Below are 19222 nucleotides of genomic sequence, written 5' to 3'. Positions count from 1 at the left end.
CAAGGCTAGGAGGTAATTCTTCTAATTTTCTCCCTGTGTCTGTCTCTCTTTCTGTGTGTGTGTGTGTGTGTGTGTGTGTGTGTGTAGAGTGGTGGTTTCTTTAAAATGTCCACAATGGACATACATTAAATCCCATCCCCTCCCCAAACCAGAAAGGTTCTGAAAGGGAGGCCATATTGATTTCCCTAGAAGAGATTTTAGGAGTAATTTCACTAAGATCCTTCTACTGCTTGAGGAAGCAGAGGGCTGTTGGCCCACAGCCCTTGAGGGGCAGCTCTAAGGGCAGAAACTCTCACAATTCTGGCAGGAGCCAGAGCTTGCAGGTAACCACAGACAGAGATAATCACACACACTAACAGAGCTTTTAAGTTACAATCTAGTGAACGAGGCTTGGATTGCAGAACCACAGAGCATGATTCCATTCCTCAGTGTTTGTCATCAAGCTTCAGGACCTTGGCCAGTTCTCAGAGGATCTCAGGACCTAGGAGTTTTTTTATTCTCAAATGAGGAAGTAAAACTACGTAATCTTTAAAGTCTCTCCCTGGGCAAAAATTCTACTCTGATGTCAATAAAAATGTATTAAGTGCTAACAAGGGGAATAATCTCAAAGACTGGGATATAGCAGAGGTCACCATTTTTGATGGAGCCTGAATACCACCCAAGGAAACTGGGCTTTATCAGCAGGCAGTGGGAAGCCCCTCCAGAATAGAAAGTAAGCAGGCTGGTGTTTCAGGAGAGCAGGACTGCACAGGCAGGAGGCTGGGGTAGTCATTCAAACAAGATGTAACATGGAGAGGGCAGATGTGATGAAACGTCACTGCATGCCCCCAGCCTTGTGTGTGTGTGTGTGTGCGCGCGCATATACGCTTAGTCATGTCTGACTCTTTGCAACCCGATGGTCTATAACCCACCAGGCTCATCTGCCTATGGGATTTTCCAGGCAAGAATATTGGAGTGGGTTGCCATTTCCTACTCCAGGGGATCTTCCTGACCCAAGGATTGAACCTGTGTCTCTAGGGTCTCCTGCATTGGCAGACAGGTTCTTTATCACTGGCAACCACCTGGGAAGCCCTCTGAGTGAAACACAAAGTCACATGATTTTGCCAGCAGAGTTACAAGTTCCCTCCACTGTGCTAAAGGGTACATATTGTAAATCCTTGTATTTGAGAAATTCTCATATCATACATAGCTACTTACAGAGGCATTCTTTATCTTATAAACTAATAGGAGCTCTTTATATATCATAAAAAGCTGGAGTAGGAAATGGCAAAGCTGTATATATTGTCAGCCTGCTTATTTAACCTATATGTTCAGTCGGACATGACTGAGTGACTGAACAAGAACAATACATCATACAGACATTGCTGTTGTTGTTCAGTCACTCAGTCCTATCTTACTTTTCCAAGGACAGCAGTACATCAGGCTCCCTTGTCTTTCACTGTCTCCCAGAGTTTGCTCCAACTCGTGTCCATTGAGTTGCTATCTAACCATCTCATCCCCTGTCGTCCTCTTTTCCTTTTGCCTTCGATCTTTCCCAGCATCAGGGTCTTTTTCAGTGAGTCAGCTCTTCGCATAGATGGCCAAAGTATCAGAGCCTCAGGTTCAGATCAGTCCTTCCAATGAATATTAAGGACTGATCTCCTTTAGGATGGACTGGTTGGATCTCCTTGCAGTCCAAGGGATTCTCAAGCGTCTTCTCCAATACCACAGTTCAAAAGCTCAGCTTTCTTTATAGTCCAACTCTCACATCCATACATGACTACTGGAAAAAACCATAGCTTTGACTAGATGGACCTTTGTGGGTAAAGTAATGTCTCTGCTTTTTAACATGCTGTCTAGGTTGGTCATAGCTTTTCTTTCACAGAGCAAGTGTCTTTTAATTTCATGGCTGCAGTCACCATCTGCAGTGGTTTTGCAGCCCAAGAAAATAAAGTCTCTCATTGTTTCCATTGTTTCCCCATCTATTTGCCACAAAATGATGGCACTGGATACCATGATCTTCAATTTTTGAATGTTGAGTTTTAAGTCATCTTTTTTACTCTCCTTCACTTTCTCCTTCACTTTCACACTTTCATCAAGAGGCTCTTTAGTTCCTCTTCACTTTCTGCCATAAGGGTGGTGTCATCTGCATATCTGAGGTTGTTGACATCTCTCCCTGCCATCTCGATTCCAGCTTGTGCTTCATCCAGCCCAGCATTTCACATGATGTACTCTGAATATAAGTTAAATAAGCAGAGTGACAATATCGATGATTTTCCTTGATTTTTTTCCCCATAGCATATTAACCAGGATTTACTTTTTACAAACTGTTTCATCTATTTAGATTTATATCTATTGAGGGACTTCATCTTCATTTTTCTTCCAGAAGATCCAGTCAATTGCTCCCCAAATTAATAAATGAAACATTCTCTCCCCATTGAGTTGAAATATCATTTTGTCAGATACATGTACGTGTAGATACTCTATTTTGATCCACTGGTCTAGTTTCTCTTGCAAGACCTGCATATGGTGTTAATGCAGCTTTCTAATTTTTCATATCTGATATGGCAAATCTTCCCATGTTATTCTTCATTTCGACAATTTTTCACCTAGCCTCATAAATTTATACTTTCAGATGAAACTTTGATTTGATCACATTCCTCCTCCCAATTCCACTATTATTCTTACAGGAATTACACTCTAAATGAATTTGGATGACATACCAATTGGTTTAAATGTCTCACTCTTGATTAGATCCAGATCTTTGGAGTAAAATATGGTGACTTGTTCTCCCAGTGCCTGGCAGGATGCCCAGCTTTACTATGAGAAGCTGGAGTGAATCAGAACACCTCCACGCAACTATTGTATACAGGGTGGATAAACAAGGTCCTACTATAGAACACAGGGAACTATATTCCATATCCCGTGATAAACATAATGGAAAAAATACGAAGAAGAATATATATGTATAACTGAGTCACTTTGCTGTACAACAGAATTTAACACAGCACTGTGAATCAACTGTACTTCAACAATTTTTTTTTAAATAAAAGAACACCTACACTCAATGTCCAGTACAGGGTGGAGTGATTTTTTCCTCTCTGTTCATCCAGGAGGCAGAGAGGACTTCTTGGGGCCTTATCTGACAGATGTCAGTTTCACCCTCAAGAAATTAATAAAAAATTAAGGAAGTAATGGGGTCTCTTCCAAGTGTTTCAGATCCCAGTTTATATAACGGGTTACATAATGTCTTTACTTTGTATTGGGTTGGCCAAAATGTTAGTTCAGACTTTTTGGCCAATCCAATATTGTTTTACCTGCTTGATGAAAATGTCAGAGGAGCTTATACCTCACTGCCAAGCTCTCCTGTTCATCAACACATGTTCCTAGTATAATGACATTACCTTCGCAGGTGCCCAAGCCAACGTGATGGCTCACACACTTTACCTGGCAAGGGCCACTACGTGCGCCCTAATGATGTCTGGCACTGCTTGTGTGTGTGCTAGTTGCTCAGTCGTGTCTGACTCTGCACTGTGCCTGCACCCAGTAAACCTTGGTTCACATCCAACCCACAGTCAAAACAAGCTTAACCTTGATGTCAGATCTTCAGCTGCATATTTTAGAAACCTCTCCTCCATCTTTAGTTAAGCCTTTTCTTTAAGCTCCAACTGAACTCTTATCTCTTCCAAGAGGCCTGCGGATCCACCGAGCCCACTCAGCTCCCCTGCACCTTGTCAGTTCCACTTGATCTATGATCTATATGTCAGGTTACAACCTCACAAATTCAGTCACAGCTGATGTACACTGTTTGGCTTTTTTCCTCTTGTTTAATGTTACAAAGTGGGGGGACAGATAGTGGGTGATGGGCAGTCTGAATCTCCAGGCTGCTGCAGACTCTGCAGACTCCACTACACCTTAGAATCTTCCATAGGCCTGACTCACACACTTGCAGCGCTGGTGTGACTCTCATGGAAATTGAGCTTGCGACTCTGATACCCACAATTAATCCAAAACAGGTGCACAACAGTATTGTTTGCATGTTTCATAACATTGATGAGGGTTATTGAGCACTTAGAGAATGCCAGGCACTGTGCTCAGTACTTCGCCTGCCTCAATCCATTTATTGTGGTTATCACCCTATAAAGCAGGTATTGTTATTATTCTCATTTTACACCTAGCATACTGAAGTTCAGGGAGGTCAGTAGCGTGCCGAGTGTCACATACAATCAGTGGGGGACAGGAAGTCAGAGTCAGGCTTCTGGTATGATAGCTTATTTTCCCCACAGCACTATAGAGCCATCACTAACACATCTCATCTCTCCACTTGATAATGACCTTCATGAACATGGTCCACAGGCAGAGGTTACCTGGCCCAGGGACCAGTGGGGCTGAAATCCAACCCACTGCTCCACCACCTAGCCTTGCACCCATGGATCTGGAACAGGCATCTGGAGCAGGACTCCCAGAGGACAGAAGTCTCAGGCCTGTGTGTAAACGCCCTTCTGCACAGCTGGTCTTAGAACAGGATTTGAACCTGGGTGCTTTGGCTCCAGACCCCTGCTGTCTGCAGCCTGGGGGGCCACCTATTCCTGCTTCTCCTGAAGGCAATGTGTGAGCCAGAGGCAGCCCTGAAGACCTGGATATGGTGCGTCTCCATCCTCATGAGAGGGTCTGGGCCATGGAGGTGAAGTGAAAGTCGCTCAGTTGTGTCCAACTCTTTGCAACTCCATGAACTATAGAGTCCATGGAATTCTCCAAGCCAGAATACTGCAGTGGGTAACCTTTTCCTTCTCCAGAGGATCTTCCCAACCAAGGGATCGAACCGGGGTCTCCTGAATTGCAGATGGATTCTTTACCAGCTAAGCCACCAGGGAAGCCAAGAATACTGGAGTGGGTAGCCTATCCCTTCTCCAGTGGATCTTCCTGACCCAAGAATTGAACTGGGATCTCCTGAATTGCAGGCAGATTCTTTACTAACTGAGCTATCAGGCCATGGAGGAAGGGCTCATAAATATTGATTAAATGAATGTTCTCTGACCTTTATTGCAATCACGCAACCATCAGCTACCTCCTCCACTGACGGGCAATCACAGGCAATGATGACAATCAGCCCAATCAGGGATCTTTACCTGTTGAGGGCCACCCACAACGCAGGGCACAGTGGGGGACGCACGGACCAGCCAGGAGAACTGTCTACACCTGTGTGCCTGCCTCGGGTTTTGTTCCTGCCTCTTCTGTGTAGGAATTCAGCTTGCTAGGAGGCAGTGTGGTCCACTGCCCAACAGCAGGGCTCTGGAGCCAAAGGGCCTGGGTTCAAATCCCATTCTAACACCAGCTGTGCAGAAAGGCGCTCATGCAGCGGGCCTGAGGCTTCCATCCTCTGGGAGGCCTGCTCCAGATGCTGGGCCATGGCTGGTGTCTGGGAACGTGGATTTTAGAGGGTTCCCACCATCCCCTGATAAGTGGGGCTCATGGCCTAAACTGCTGTGCATATGGTGTGGTTTATACTCAACACACGCTGTCCTGCTGGGAGGTGCCAGGCATTGGGTCTCTAATGACTTCCCTGATGGACAGCAGTTCACATGTGATGTCACAACTCTGTGCTGGAGGAATTCAGCATGCCCTGCATGTCTCCACTGGGAGAGAACCTGGGAAGCCTGTACTTGGTGTCTCCAGAGCCCATCCCACACATCTGTTCCCTTTGCTGATTCTGCTCTGCACCCTTCTCTATCAACATCAGCCTGAGTACGACAATGTGTGCAGTGCTTTGGGTCCTCCTAGGAAAACCCTGCACCTGGGGGTGGTCTTGGGAGCCCTGACACATGGTCATGTGACCTTAGGCAAATGCCTTGACCTGGGCATGCCGCAGTTTCCCCATATAAGAAATGGAGGCAATTTAAAAGTTCAATCTATCCCCCAAGATTGTAGTGAAGATGTCAGGATTCAGCAAATGTAAACTCCTTGGCCTGGCAATTACTGGGAGGCTTCCCAGGTGGCATCAGTGGTAAAGAATCCACCTACCAATGCAGGAGGCACAAGAGACGTGAGTTGGTTCCCTGGGTCTTGAAGAGCCCCTGGAGGAGGGCATAGCAACTGCTCCAGTGTTACTGCCTGGAGAATCCCATGGACAGAGGAGCCTGGTGGGCTAACGCTCCATAGGGACACAGAGTCAGACATGACCGAAGCAACTTAGTATGCGTGCACTGGGGGTTGAAAAAACGTGGACTATGTTTATATGATGAATTAACACTTGATGAACACATGAATGAATGGATGCGTGAGCTGTGGGTGAGCGGATGATGAAGAAAAAGGGAGAAGTGTTCCGGGTGGACCGCAGAAGCAGGTCTCTAAGCCCTGAGAAGCTCTGGGAAGACAAAACACGGACCACCCACTGGCCACGGGCAAACACCGAAAGGCAGGTACCAGCCCGCTGAACAGATGTACAGATGGGTGGGTGGGGCCTCAAGCTGGTCCCAGGCAGTGACCAATCCATCTCGCCCAGATGAAGGGGGTATTCAGAAAACCAGCCAGACAGCCCCCAGGCCACACTGGGGAACCCCAGACCGCAGGGAGCCCCCAGCCTCGGCTCGGGTCTAGGAGGCTAAGGTCAGCGGTGGGTCCCTCCCCGGCCTCTGAGGACAGCAAAAGACCACAAACCACAGACAGAAAGAGACACAGTGGGGGTGTAATGTGGGTGTCCTGGTCAAAGTTTTCTCTTACCGTGATCTTTTCTTCTGCTGTTATGGTGAAGGGGGCTTTTAGCTGGGTTCTGTTCTAGAAAAAAGAATAAAGAAAGCAGTTCAGTCAACCGGTTTTGGCATCTGAGACACCGGGTAACAAGTGGTCTGTTTCCGACCCACCCACCTGGAGCTACAGTGGGTTCTTGACTGTCGGGGGTGGGGGGTGGTCAGAGCAGGTGGTGGTCTTAAAGTCACTCCAGGGGAAAAGGTCTGTGGAACCGTGATGCCTCCTCTCCCGGAGGCGTTTGTGAAATCCAGACACCAGTTCCCCTCATGGCCAGGGAAACACAGGCGTCATACCCAGGTGGTGAAACACTTGGAGGAGGGTGAGGTCAGGGGAAAGGAATGACCTTGAGCAACTACCCTCCCCCTCCAGGGTCTGGTCTGCCCCCTTCAGGAAGGAGGAGAGAACTGCAGGCTCTGACGTCAGTGAGATCCCCTCTCATTCCAGTGCTCTCGACCCACCAAGCCCCAACACCCTAAACATCCACTCCCATACTTTCTAATACTCCTCTGCTTAGAAAACATAGGGAATGAAAGGTGAGCGTTATGACTGCTATCTGTCCAGTTCAGTTCAGTTCAGTCGCTCAGTCGTGTCTGACTCTTTGTGACCCCATGAATCACAGCACACCAGGCGTCCCTTGTCCATCACCAACTCCCGGAGTCCACCCAAACCCATGTCCATTGAGTTGGTGATGCCATCCAACCATCTCATCCTCTGTCGTCCCCTTCACCTCCTGCCCTCAATCCTTCCCAGCATCAGGGTCTTTTCAAATGAGTCGTCTCTTCGTATCAGGTGGCCAAAGTATTGGAGTTTCAGCTTCAACATCAGTCCTTCCAATGATCACCCAGAACTGATCTCCTTTAGGATGGACTGGTTGGATCTCCTTGCAGTCCAAGGGACTCTCAAGAGTCTTCTCCAACATCACAGTTCAAAAACATCAACTCTTTGGCACTCAGCTTTCTTTATAGTCCAACTCTCACATCCATACATGATCACTGGAAAAACCATAGCCTTGACTAGACGGATCTTTGTTGACAAAGTAATGTCTCTGCTTTTTAATATGCTGTCTAGGTTGGTCATAACTTTCCTTCCAAGGAGCAAGCGTCTTTTAATTTCATGGCTGCAGTCACCATCTGCAGTGATTTTGGAGCCCAGAAAAATAAAGTCAGCCACTGTTTCCACTGTTTCCCCATCTATTTGCCATGAAGTGATGGGACTAGATGCCATGATCTTCATTTTCTGAATGTTGAGCTTTAAGCCAAATTTTTCACTCTCCTCTTTCACTTTCACCAAGAGGCTCTTTAGTTCTTCTTCACTTTCTGCCATAAGGGTGGTGTCATCTGCATATCTGAGGTTATTGATATTTCTCCCGGCAATCTTGATTCCAGCTTATGCTTCATCCAGTCCAGCATTTCTCATGATGTATTCTGCTATCTGTCCAATCTCGTGGTATCTGAGGAGACCCAACATGAGAACATGGTTCTTTCTGGGGTTGGAGGTAGAATATCTTGCAACTGAAAGGCAGTGCAGAGGAGTGGAAGGAAGCAGATTATGCAGGTTCATGCTGGATTTCATCATTCTCCAGCACTCTGGCTTTGGACAAGGTACTGACCTCTCTGTGCCTCAGTTTCCTCATCTGTACAGTGGGAATTTTATTCATCTCATAGGCTGGCTGTGAGGATGAATCAGAAGAGTGCCTGGCCCATAAGGAAGAGTGCTATGAAAGTATGAATGCTGTTGGTGTAGCAGGTGGTGATGGTGGTGGCTGTATCATCGTAGATAACCCGGCCAGGAGACTTGGAGCCAGAGTGAGCCCTGTTTAATTCTATCATGGCCACTCTAGAGGCATTTTCCCCTGACCTGAGCGATGGTCCATCCGAAGCAGGAAACCCCCTGATCCATGTCCTACAGTCGTTACGGCAGCTATACTGGGAGCACTGGGGCATCCTAAACCCATCACAGGCCAGCTGAACAAGCTGATGTTTTAAGGAGGGAAATGGATGTGAGAGTTGGACCATAAAGAAGGCTGAGCATCCAGAACTGATGCCTTCAAATGGTGGTGCCAGAGAAGATTCTTGAGAGTCCCTTGGACTGCAACGAGATCAAACCAGTCAATCCTAAAGGAAATGAACACTGGATATTCTTTGGAAGGACTGATGCTGAAGCTCTAATACTTGGGTCATCTGATGCAAACAGCTGACTCATTGGTTAGACAGCATCACCGACTCAACGGACATGAATCTGAGCAAACTCTGGAAGATAGTGGATAGGGAAGCCTGGCATGCTGCAGTCCATGGGGTTGTAAAGAGTCAGAGACAAACTTAGCAACTGAAGAACAATGGAAATTAAAACACACACACACGTCTTTAAAGAAGAGACACCTCTGAAGCAATCACTTGGCCCTTCTGTTCCTGAATCGTATGTGCTGCAGAGTATTTGTGGTGTCCTGTGAGTTTCAGGGTCTTCTGAACTAGTGGGTTCGAAGGCTGGCTTCCTCTCTCTCTTTTCTCCCTCTGGGTCCCTCCTTGCTGTTTCTTGACACCCAAGGTCTAAACAGAGAGGGGCTGAAAGTGTGCCGCGCAGCCTGTCTCCATCTCTTTGCAAAACAGAAACCATCAGCCTACATCCACCATATAAACTTAAGGCTTAAGAAACATGTTTTAGAGCACAGCCTGAAGCCGGGAAACACGGACCACGTGAGATCCAGTGACGGTTTTACAAGGTGGGCGGGATGTTTACACAATATACGGTAAGGAACTGGAGATGAATGTTCTAGATTCTTCCCTCTTGACCTCTGCTGCATCTCTGTCCTGTCTCATGCACCCTTGTATGAAGTTGAGGTGCATGTGTCTATATCTATGTGCACACCTGTGTGTGAGCTGGAGAAGGTAGTTTCCAGACTCAAACACAGTGCATTTCTGACAGTACCTCCTTCCTATGGTGAGGATTAGAAAGTGGTAACTATTTTTATTGCTCTCATACCATTTTAAAATGTCAGAACTGGAAGAGATGAGTTTGAAGGGAATCTTTTGACGCCCCCTCATTTCTCAAGTGGGAAAACTTAAGCTCAGAAACATTGAACCATTCTAAAAACACAGCGAGGACAGCATTTCAGCCTCTGAAGTACTAGACACCAAATCCACACCAATATGAAGGATTTCACCCCATTGGGCACCTGCATTTTTAAATAATTCCTTTATTCTCCTATCTGTAGTGTGAGCCTCTCTACAGCCGACAAGCAGGGCAGACCAACGTTCTTGTGTGGAGTTGACAAGATCTTCCCTCAGACTTGGATCATTTTCAATTCCAAATACACTGGACCTTCTCTCCATCCTAGAGGAAGGCCCAGGAGTCACCCAAAGAAACTCTGAAGTCCAACTGGGTGAATCAATTAGAGAACGAGGCATAGGAGCCTTATCCAGCCCTTATCCGCTCAACAAACACCGAGCTTTCTAGGAACCTTTTCTAAGGCAGGTCTAAGAAAGGCGATGCTGACAGTCTAATGCAAGCAGGTAGGAGCCTATAACACACACCATGAAGTCTGGAGCTCTAGAATCTCCACTCTGTCCACAAAACTGCCCAGAGAGAGAGCTCTTGAAGGCTTGGAAGGGAAAGGAACCTGAAAGCCACATGAAAATATAAAATCATCGCTTTTATCCCAAGAGACTGGAGACATAGAACAGTCTCCCTTTTTACTGATGAGAAACCAAAGGCTCAGAGAAGTTAAAAAAGAAAAAACACACACACACCTGCCCAAGAATCATTAGTTCACTGATCTATTCATGTACTCACTCAGCAAGTAATTACTGAGCACCTACTGTGTGCAGGGCTCTATTTTTGGCACCAAGAATACAGATTGGGAATAAGACCAAGGGGGTCTCAAGGAGCAACGTTCTAGTGGGAGGACGGAGGGTTACTAGGGTGATGGGGTTGGTACAACACACACAGGCACCAAGCAAAGCAATGGACAGGACCTGTTAGGGGGTGATGGCCAGGGAGCCCCAACTCCACACCTCCTAATGTCCCCCCAGCCTCCCCAGGCTCTTCTGGGAGGTGTGAAGCCGCCTTGGTCTAAAGTCCTAATGACCCTACACAGGGAGCTTTTGATTTCACTGAGTTTCTGAGTTTCTCACTGTGGGTTTCTGACTGTTGCCTTTATCTTAAATTTTGACTTTAGCATATTTGGTTTCCTGTCCTTTGAAATTCAGATGGTATTTTTTTCTGGGCCTTTTATTTCCCTTTTTTCATCCTTCTCTGTTCTCGTTCTTGACTTTGCACTTAATTGTTTTCTGAGACATTCGTCTTTTCTGACAGTTTCATACGGCTTTCTCATATCTGGTCTTTACCTTTATGGAATCTTTCATTTTATTTAATTTTATCCAGGATTAGTTTTCTCACTGCAGCAGAAACACCGCACACAGGCCTCTCAGCCTTGGATGGAAGGAGCTGGCAGCTGTGAGGTCGATTTTGGTTTTGCCATGCGACCTGGAGTAGTCACGCTGGAGCCTCGTTTTCCACATCTGTTATGAAAAGTACTTCCTCCAGGGGCTGCAGTCTGAACAAAATGACCAGAGTAACTGCAATGCAGCAGATCCAGGTTAGATCCCTGGGCTGGGAAGACCCGCTGGAGAAGGAAATGGCTACACACTCCAGTATTCTTGCCTGGAGAATTCCATGGACAGAGGAGCCTGGTGGGCTAGAGTCCATGGGTTGCAAAGAGTAGAACACAACTGAGCGACTTACACACACACACACAACGAGAGCACAGGCTCCACGAGGACAAGGACACATCTCTTTCTCTGTAGCCCCAGGGGTGCACAGAGCATAGCATGGGCCATGCACCAACCGCATTCACCACCTACGTGGATTAACAAAAGAGTGAATGGAAAATGAAAATGCTCACGGTAATGGGGTTACAGGTTGAATCATGTCCCCCCAAGATCTATAGCTGAAGCCCTGACCCCAGTGTCTCGGAATGTGTCTGAATTTGGAGATAGAACCTTCAGTTCAGTTCAGTTCAGTCACTCAGTCGTGTCTAACTCTTTTCGATCCCATGAATCGCAGCACGCCAGGCCTCCCTGTCTATCACCAACTCCTGGAGTTCACTCAGACTCACATCCATTGAGTCAGTGATGCCATCCAGCCATCTCATCCTCTGTCGTCCCCTTCTCCTCCTACCCCCAATCCCTCCCAGCATCAGGGTCTTTTCCAATGAGTCAACTCTTCACATGAGGTGGCCAAAGTACTGGAGTTTCAGCTTTAGCATCATTCCTTCCAAAGAAATCCCAGGGCTGATCTCCTTCAGAATGGACTGGTTGGATCTCCTTGCAGTCCAAGGGACTCTCAAGAGTCTTCTCCAACACCACAGTTCAAAAGCATCAATTCTTTGGCGCTCAGCCTTCTTCACAGTCCAACTCTCACATCCATACATGACCACAGGAAAAACCATAGCCTTGACTAGACGGATCTTTGTTGGCAAAGTAATGTCTCTGCTTTTGAATATGCTATCTAGGTTGGTCATAACTTTCCCTCCAAGGAGTAAGCGTCTTTTAATTTCATGGCTGCAGTCACCATCTGTGGTGATTTTGGAGCCCAAAAAAATAAAGTCTGACACTGTTTCCACTGTTTCCCCATCTATTCCCCATGAAGTGATGGGATCGGATGCCATGATCTTCATTTTCTGAATGTTGAACTTTAGGCCAACTTTTTCACTCTCCACTTTCACCCTCATCAAGAGGCTTTTGAGTTCCTCTTCACTTTCTGCCATAAGTGTGGTGTCATCTGCATATCTGAGGTGATTGATATTTCTCCCGGCAATCTTGATTCCAGCTTGTGCTTCCTCCAGCCCAGCATTTCTCATGATGTACTCTGCATAGAAGTTAAATAAGCAGGGTGACAATATACAGCCTTGACATACTCCTTCTCCTATTTGGAACCAGTCTGTTGTTCCATGTCCAGTTCTAACTGTTGCTTCCTGACCTGCATACAGATTTCTCAAGAGGCAAGTCAGGTGGTCTGGTATTCCCATCTCTTTCAGAATTTTCCACAGTTTATTGTGATCCACACAGTCAAAGGCTTTGGCATAGTCAATAAAGCAGAAAGAGATGTTTTTCTGGAACTCTCTTGCTTTTTCCATGATCCAGAACCTTAACAGAGGTGATTAAGGTAAAGCGAGGCCATCACGGTGGCCTCTAACCCCACCTGACAAGCGTCCTTATAAGGAGACGAGGATACAGACACACAGAGGGACGACCACGTGAGGCACAGGGAGAAGACAGCTGTCTACCAGCCAAGGAGAGGCCTCAGAAAGACAACCCTGCCCATACCCTGACCTGAACTTCCAGCCTCCAGGGCTGTGAACGAACACATTTCTATTGTTTGTGAGCCAGCTGGTCTGCAGTACCTTTTCACAGCAGCTCTAGCAAACCAATATCAATAGAAAGTATATGGTTGAGTGCTTATTACACACAAGACATGGTGATGAGAAATTAACATCTATGCAAATAAATTTTTAAAAAAGGAAAAGAAAAACCCTATGTAGACCTGTATAAATAAATATGAAACCATGGCAAAAAAAAAAAGAAATTAACATCTATGGATGACTATCTTGATAATCAGGTCCATAGAGGTTACAAGAAGCTAAAAGGGAGCCTGGTTCACGGCAAAGTGTGTGAGATTCCAGGGCCCATTCACTAATCCAGAATTCGGCATCACTGAATGAATGGAGGATGGAAGGAAGAAGAGCATGACCAATGGATAATGTGCTCGAGGTTTCTAAAACAACAATGACAAGACAGAAACCACAAGTAACATAGACAATACCGGTGACGAACTCTGGAAGGAGAGCTGGGCAGGAAGCAACAGGATGTCTCCACTCCCAACGTCTCTGGCCTCCAGCGAGGCTGTGTAGCTGACCAAGAAGGAGTCTCCAACTGTTCGGAGAGAAGGCACGTGCAGTTAGCAGGGGGGTCCCTGCACACCCCAGACACGGCCACTGTCCAAAGGCGGCGGCACCACAGCCCATGGCGGCAGCCAGGGCCCCTTTGAGCTCACATACTTTTTAGCATGGAGAGTAAATCAAGCAGGCGTGCTCTTGGGCCCTCTCTGCTTTCACTCGGAAGGGCTGTCAGCAGGTGCGGGGAGCTTTATCTGGACCCCAACCCATCCAGAAATGCCTGGGGCTGGGCGGGTCAGCCTTCCTAACTCAGGATGTATTCAGCTCATCCACTTATGAAATACAGAACCTTTCTGTTTTGTTTGGAATCCAGGTGGGGATCCTATTTATTCCCACTGATCCTATTCACACAATGAAGAAAAAGTCTTTACTGAACTAACTTCTGGGTGACACTAGCCGCCACTTTGACACCTCCAGGCAGCCTGGTCCTGGGAGCCCAGCACGAGGCACAGAGAGGCAGTGCCAGACCAGGCCCGGGAGAGGGAGAGGAAGGCCACTCAGGCTCACGGAGGGTCCCTTCTGATCTCATGGTCGCTGGTTGGTGCTTAATTACACAGAGAAGCTTCCCTAGAAGACGGGGTTTCTGACTCAAAGCTCCCCGTAATAAGAAGCCAGGATTGAAACGCCAGCTATTAGGAGAAGGCACCTCTGCGATAGGGAGGGGTCACACCCCAGGGTGAACCAATGGGCTCTGGAGTTGTGGGTGGGGAACTCCCTTTTCTTTAGAAGGACTCCCGGAAGTGGGTGTCAGAGCACCCACAGTTCACAGCTGCAGGGACTGAGATTCAGGGATGTGCAGAGCGCACGTGTCAAGAGCAGAAGTCAGCGAGTTCATGGGTGAAGTGTGTGGTCCTGGCTCCGAGCAGGTGAAGTGCAGGAGTGGCAGGTGAGTGAGGGGCAGGGGAGCAGAGAAAGGTCCTCCAGCGGGACACAAGAGTAGGAGCTGATGCTGAGCCATGGGAGGAACGTGCCCAGTTCGGGACGGTAGGAGCATGGACTACACAAGGCCACTGGAGCGATAAAATGAGAGGCAGGCAGAGTGCCAGGCCATGTCGCCCCATTCAGACTCTGCAGTGACTCTGTGAGTCTGGGGGACACACACCACATCTGCAGCTCAGAGAAATGCAGTGATTTCTGGAGGCCACATGGCTCTGAAATGGCGAGGAATCAAGAGAGCTCTGTCTGAGATCGAGTCTGGGCTCTGCTCTCAGCCCTACGTTCCTGTCTCTAAGCACAAGCTGAAGAACTGGGGAGATTTATTTTTACATCATTGAAGAAAGGCATTGAAGATCACTTAGCTGAGATGTACCATGACGGTTCTTACACCATTGCTTAAACCAGCGCCAGCAAAGAGGTCACTACTGGCGGGCCAACTCCACTGACAGCTTCTGTCAATAGTACGGTGTTAAGATGGATTCTGAGGTTTCATCTAGACTCAGAAAGAGTGGTGGCATTGATGAGCAATGTGGGCCATGTATATGGAAGTCAGTAAGAGTCCCAGGCCTGTGAGATGCACTATAGCATCGTGGGCATGGGGTGGATGGAGAAGTCAGACTGAGTCTGTCTCCACCTTGACTACCAACCCTGGGCCTTGGGCAGGTTCCTCATCACCTTAGTTTCTTCATCTGTAGACAAGGCACCTTCTCAGAATAAAAGAAGTCCCACCTTCCTAGGAAAACTGACAGCTCTGAAGTCAGAGGAACAACTGCATTCCAGAATTACTATTTTTTTAATTACTTGTTTATTTTTGGCTGTGCTGGGCCTTCACTGCTGTGCAGGCTTTTCTCTAGTTGTGGCTAGTGGGGGCTACTCTCTAGGTGTGGTGCGTGGGCTTTTCATTGTGGTGATTTCCCTTGTTGTGGCAGATGGGCTCTAGGGCACATGCGTTTTAGGAGCCGGGCTCCCAGGCTCTGGAGCACGGGCTCAAGAGTTGTGATGCACAAGCTTAGTTGCTCTGCACACGTGGTATCTTCATGGATCAGGGATCAAACCTGTGTCTCCTGCATTACTTCGGAGCCACCAGGGAAGCCCCCAGAATTGGTTTTAAATCTCCTTAATTGTACACCTGTGGCAGATTCAGGTCAATGTATGGCAAAACCAATACAATATTGTAAAGTTTAAAAAAAAAAAAAAAGGAAAAAAAAAATCTCCTTAATTAACCAATGACAAGCTCACTCCAGGAAACACACCTCTGAAAGCCAACCAGTGATGGTGTCACACTTTGAACGGGAGCTAATTAGCAGCAGAGTCACTCCCATGAATACAGCTGAACACGTCAACAGCACGCTTCCTGGGCTGATGCCAAACCCCTCCCCTGTCTGTCCAGCACTCCCCCAAACAAGCTCTTTATTTCACTGAGTGATGGTCATTTTGATCATCTGGCTGATGGATACAGTGGGGTTCGCTATAACCTCTTTGTGTACGTTTGAAATTGTTCATAATAAACTTTGAATATGCATATTTTTAAAAATCCTTCCCCAAATCCCACCTCTCTCAATCCAAGTGACAAACCAGCTTCCTGGTTGCAGACGCTGAGCAAGGGTCTCCTCTGATGCCCCACCAGCAGATTCCACCATGAGGATCAACGGCGTGAACACAAGTCTGTGTCTGAGAAGATGCCTGCTGCCCATCCTGCGCTCTGTGCCCATCTGTGCGTATCTCCATCGTGCCCCACCCTTAACTTTGTACATGTGGCTATTACCTTGCAGAAACTTCTTCCTGAAAGCCTGGAAGCCTCTCGAGGTCTGGTTTCCAGCCGACTCCCTAACCGTGAGGCCTGTGATGTTGTCGAGTAAGAGCAGGTCGGAGAGGTTGGCGGCCGTGGGTGTCCTGGTGTTGTTCACAAATAGTCGCACGTGGACCGATGGCCACTCACTCTGCACAGACACCTAGGACAGGAAGGGGAATGAGGCCAGACTTGCTGGTGAGCCCGACTTCCCAACGCAAGGCCCCAGCTCGACCTGCACCCACTAGGTCTGCAGGCAGAGGGAAGGGACCACAATCTCACGAAGGGTCTAGAATTCATCAGGTCTGATTTCAAAGGCCCCGGGAAAATTTTGACTCCCGCTTGACAAGTTGTTGCTCAGACCGGTTCAAAGAAACCAGGACCCTGAAATGCAGTGAAACCACAGAGAAACTTAGATGAAAAAACATCCATGCATGAGACTACAGTGGGGAGATTGTCACAACTGGGGTCACCAAGAAAAACAAACTGCAGTGCTTTCTTAATCCATTATTTTGAAGATTCAGTCCCAGCCAGTCCGGGGCCTCTGATTGTCATCTGATCTCCAAGTTTGCCTTGAGCTGGTCTCCTGTCTCCTGGCCAGTCGCCTTCCGGGTTCTGCCCACCCATGTGTTTGCACAGCTCAGTTATTCAAAGCCAGTGGCCCATCTCCAGCTTGGCTCCCCACCTGGCCTCTGACACCGTGTCCTGCCCCCTCTCTCAAAGCCTATTTCCCACCATTCTTGCCCTTCCTTCACCCCAGCTCTGCTGAAAGAAACAGAGAAGCTGAGAAAAGAGAGGTAAGTCATGTACACCCCCAAGAAGAATGAGCTCTGGATTGTAATAAGTGAAAAAAGCAAATTGTAAAACTTGGTGTATAGGGTACTGTCACCTACGTAAAAAGGGGAAGAAAGAAGGTATGTGTATGTATGTGCACATGGGCACACACACATACTCATAACTACACCCATGTAGCAGGAAGCATTTCTAGGAGGACGCATGAGAAACTGGTAGCTCCAACTGCATTCCAGGAAGAGAAGCAAGAGAGCCAAGGCCTGGGCTGCAAGAGAGCTGTGCAATACACAGTTAGCTAAGCAGAGCTGGACTGTCCAAACCCCGCCTATCCCAAAGAGAGGACCAGCTCCTGGGAGACTGGCCCTTAAAGCCCATGGAATATCTTGTCTGGAAAGAGTGTCTTGCTATACTTATGGCCTTGGGCCACCCCAGGTAGTCTGTGCTAACCATGTGATTCACAGTGAGGGCCTTGGGCAAAGCTGTGTTCAGGTGACCTGAGTAACTGAGGTCAGTGACATGAGTGCTCCATGCCTACATGATGGATCCTCAATAAGAATCCTGGACTCCACGGCTTGGGTGAGCTTCCCTGGTGATGTCACACACCACTGCTGGGAAAAATTAAATGCTGCTCCTTCAGTTCCACCAGGAGATGACCAGGGGTCTTGGGCCTGGTCTCCCCAGAACTCTGTCCTATGAGCTCTTGGCTTTGCTGACTATCATCTATATCGTTCTGCTGTAATAAACTGTGACTGTGAGTAGAGCAGCTTTTCTGAGTTCCCTGAGTCCTTCAAGGGAACCACTGAACCTGACGATGGTCTCGGGGACCCTCAACACAAGGATCATGTGAAGGTCATCTCATGAGATTAGTAAGAATCAAAGACCTAAAAGACATTACATAAATTTGTAAACTGTTGGCATCATACCAATGTTAAAATCTGGGAGAAAATACATGCTTTCTTTCCCATTTTAAATAATCACAGAGGATTTTCAGTAATGATTTTGTTGTTACCAAAAAAATCTTAGTCTGGTGCTTCCATATAAAATATGAGATCCCTGTGGGTCACTTCATCACCCGTGCTTAGATATGGGTAGACGGCCATGTGATTTGCCAGTTCTTTAAATACATAACTCTACTAATATACGTTTTCGGCAAATTCAATTACTTTCTCTTTAAGTATAAACCACAGATGAATACTCACCACTGCACATTTCTGAAAAATTACTCCATTCTCAGAAGTCCCTTGAGAGTCTCTTGAAATGTCTCCATACTACAATAAAATATAGAACTTATTAGAAAATGAAAAACAGTTCATGCTACACATGTTAAATAAAAGTACAAGATGAACTTTTAAAAGTGGGGGGAGGGTACAGGAACTTCCCTGGTGGCCCAGTGGTTAAGACTCCATGCTTCCAATGCAGGGGGTACAGACTAGATGCCTGATCCGGGAACTAAGATCCCACACACTGTGGGATGTGGCCAAAAAATAAACAAGTAAAAGGCAGGGTAGAAGGGTTACTTTGGCAGTCATGCATTTTGACCCTGAAGATTTTTCTTTAAGTCTTACAGAACTGGAACTTAAAACCTATGAATAAAGAAAAATGTGGACATGTGATGACACGGGGCTATGTCCTGTTCTGAGGCGCGTGTCAATGACATCATTGTCACAGGGACTCAGCGAACCAGGGCTGACACTTTAGCAGGAGGAATGTGAGCAGAGCTATGGAAAAATCCTTTAAGGACTGCTCACATGTCCTGGCTTCCTAGGCCTTGTCGTTGTTCAGTTGCTAAGTCGTGTCCAATTCTGTGCCATCCCATGGATTGCAGCATGCCAGGCTTCCCTGTCCTTCACAGTCTCCTTGAGTTTGCTCAGATTCATGTCGACTGAGTCAGTTATGCTATCTAACCATCTCATCCTCTGCCTCCTCCTTCTCCTTTTGCCTTCCATCTTTCCCAACAACAGGGTCTTTAGTAGTAAAGAATTTGCCTGCCAATGCAGGAGACGCAGGAGATGCAGGTTTGATCCCTG

General features: G+C 47.2%; 1 protein-coding gene across 1 annotated transcript in view; it reads right to left on the bottom strand.

Moving 5' to 3' along the window:
• The window catches only part of EVC2 (EvC ciliary complex subunit 2), a 157443-nt gene that overhangs the window by 122203 nt on the left and 16018 nt on the right, over positions 1 to 19222 (bottom strand). The window contains exons 4-7 of the mRNA XM_055589083.1: positions 18395 to 18463; positions 16380 to 16566; positions 13546 to 13655; positions 6700 to 6753 (exon numbers count right to left, since the gene is read on the bottom strand). Coding sequence (XP_055445058.1) covers positions 6700 to 6753; positions 13546 to 13655; positions 16380 to 16566; positions 18395 to 18463 — 420 coding nt within the window. The remainder of the gene's footprint in view (positions 1 to 6699; positions 6754 to 13545; positions 13656 to 16379; positions 16567 to 18394; positions 18464 to 19222) is intronic.

Source organism: Bubalus kerabau, chromosome 7, assembly GCF_029407905.1.
Source record: "Bubalus kerabau isolate K-KA32 ecotype Philippines breed swamp buffalo chromosome 7, PCC_UOA_SB_1v2, whole genome shotgun sequence".
NCBI classification, from domain to species: Eukaryota; Metazoa; Chordata; class Mammalia; order Artiodactyla; family Bovidae; genus Bubalus; species Bubalus kerabau.
The sequence above is the reverse complement of the archived record's forward strand: the minus strand, read 5'-3'. Positions and strand labels throughout refer to the sequence as shown.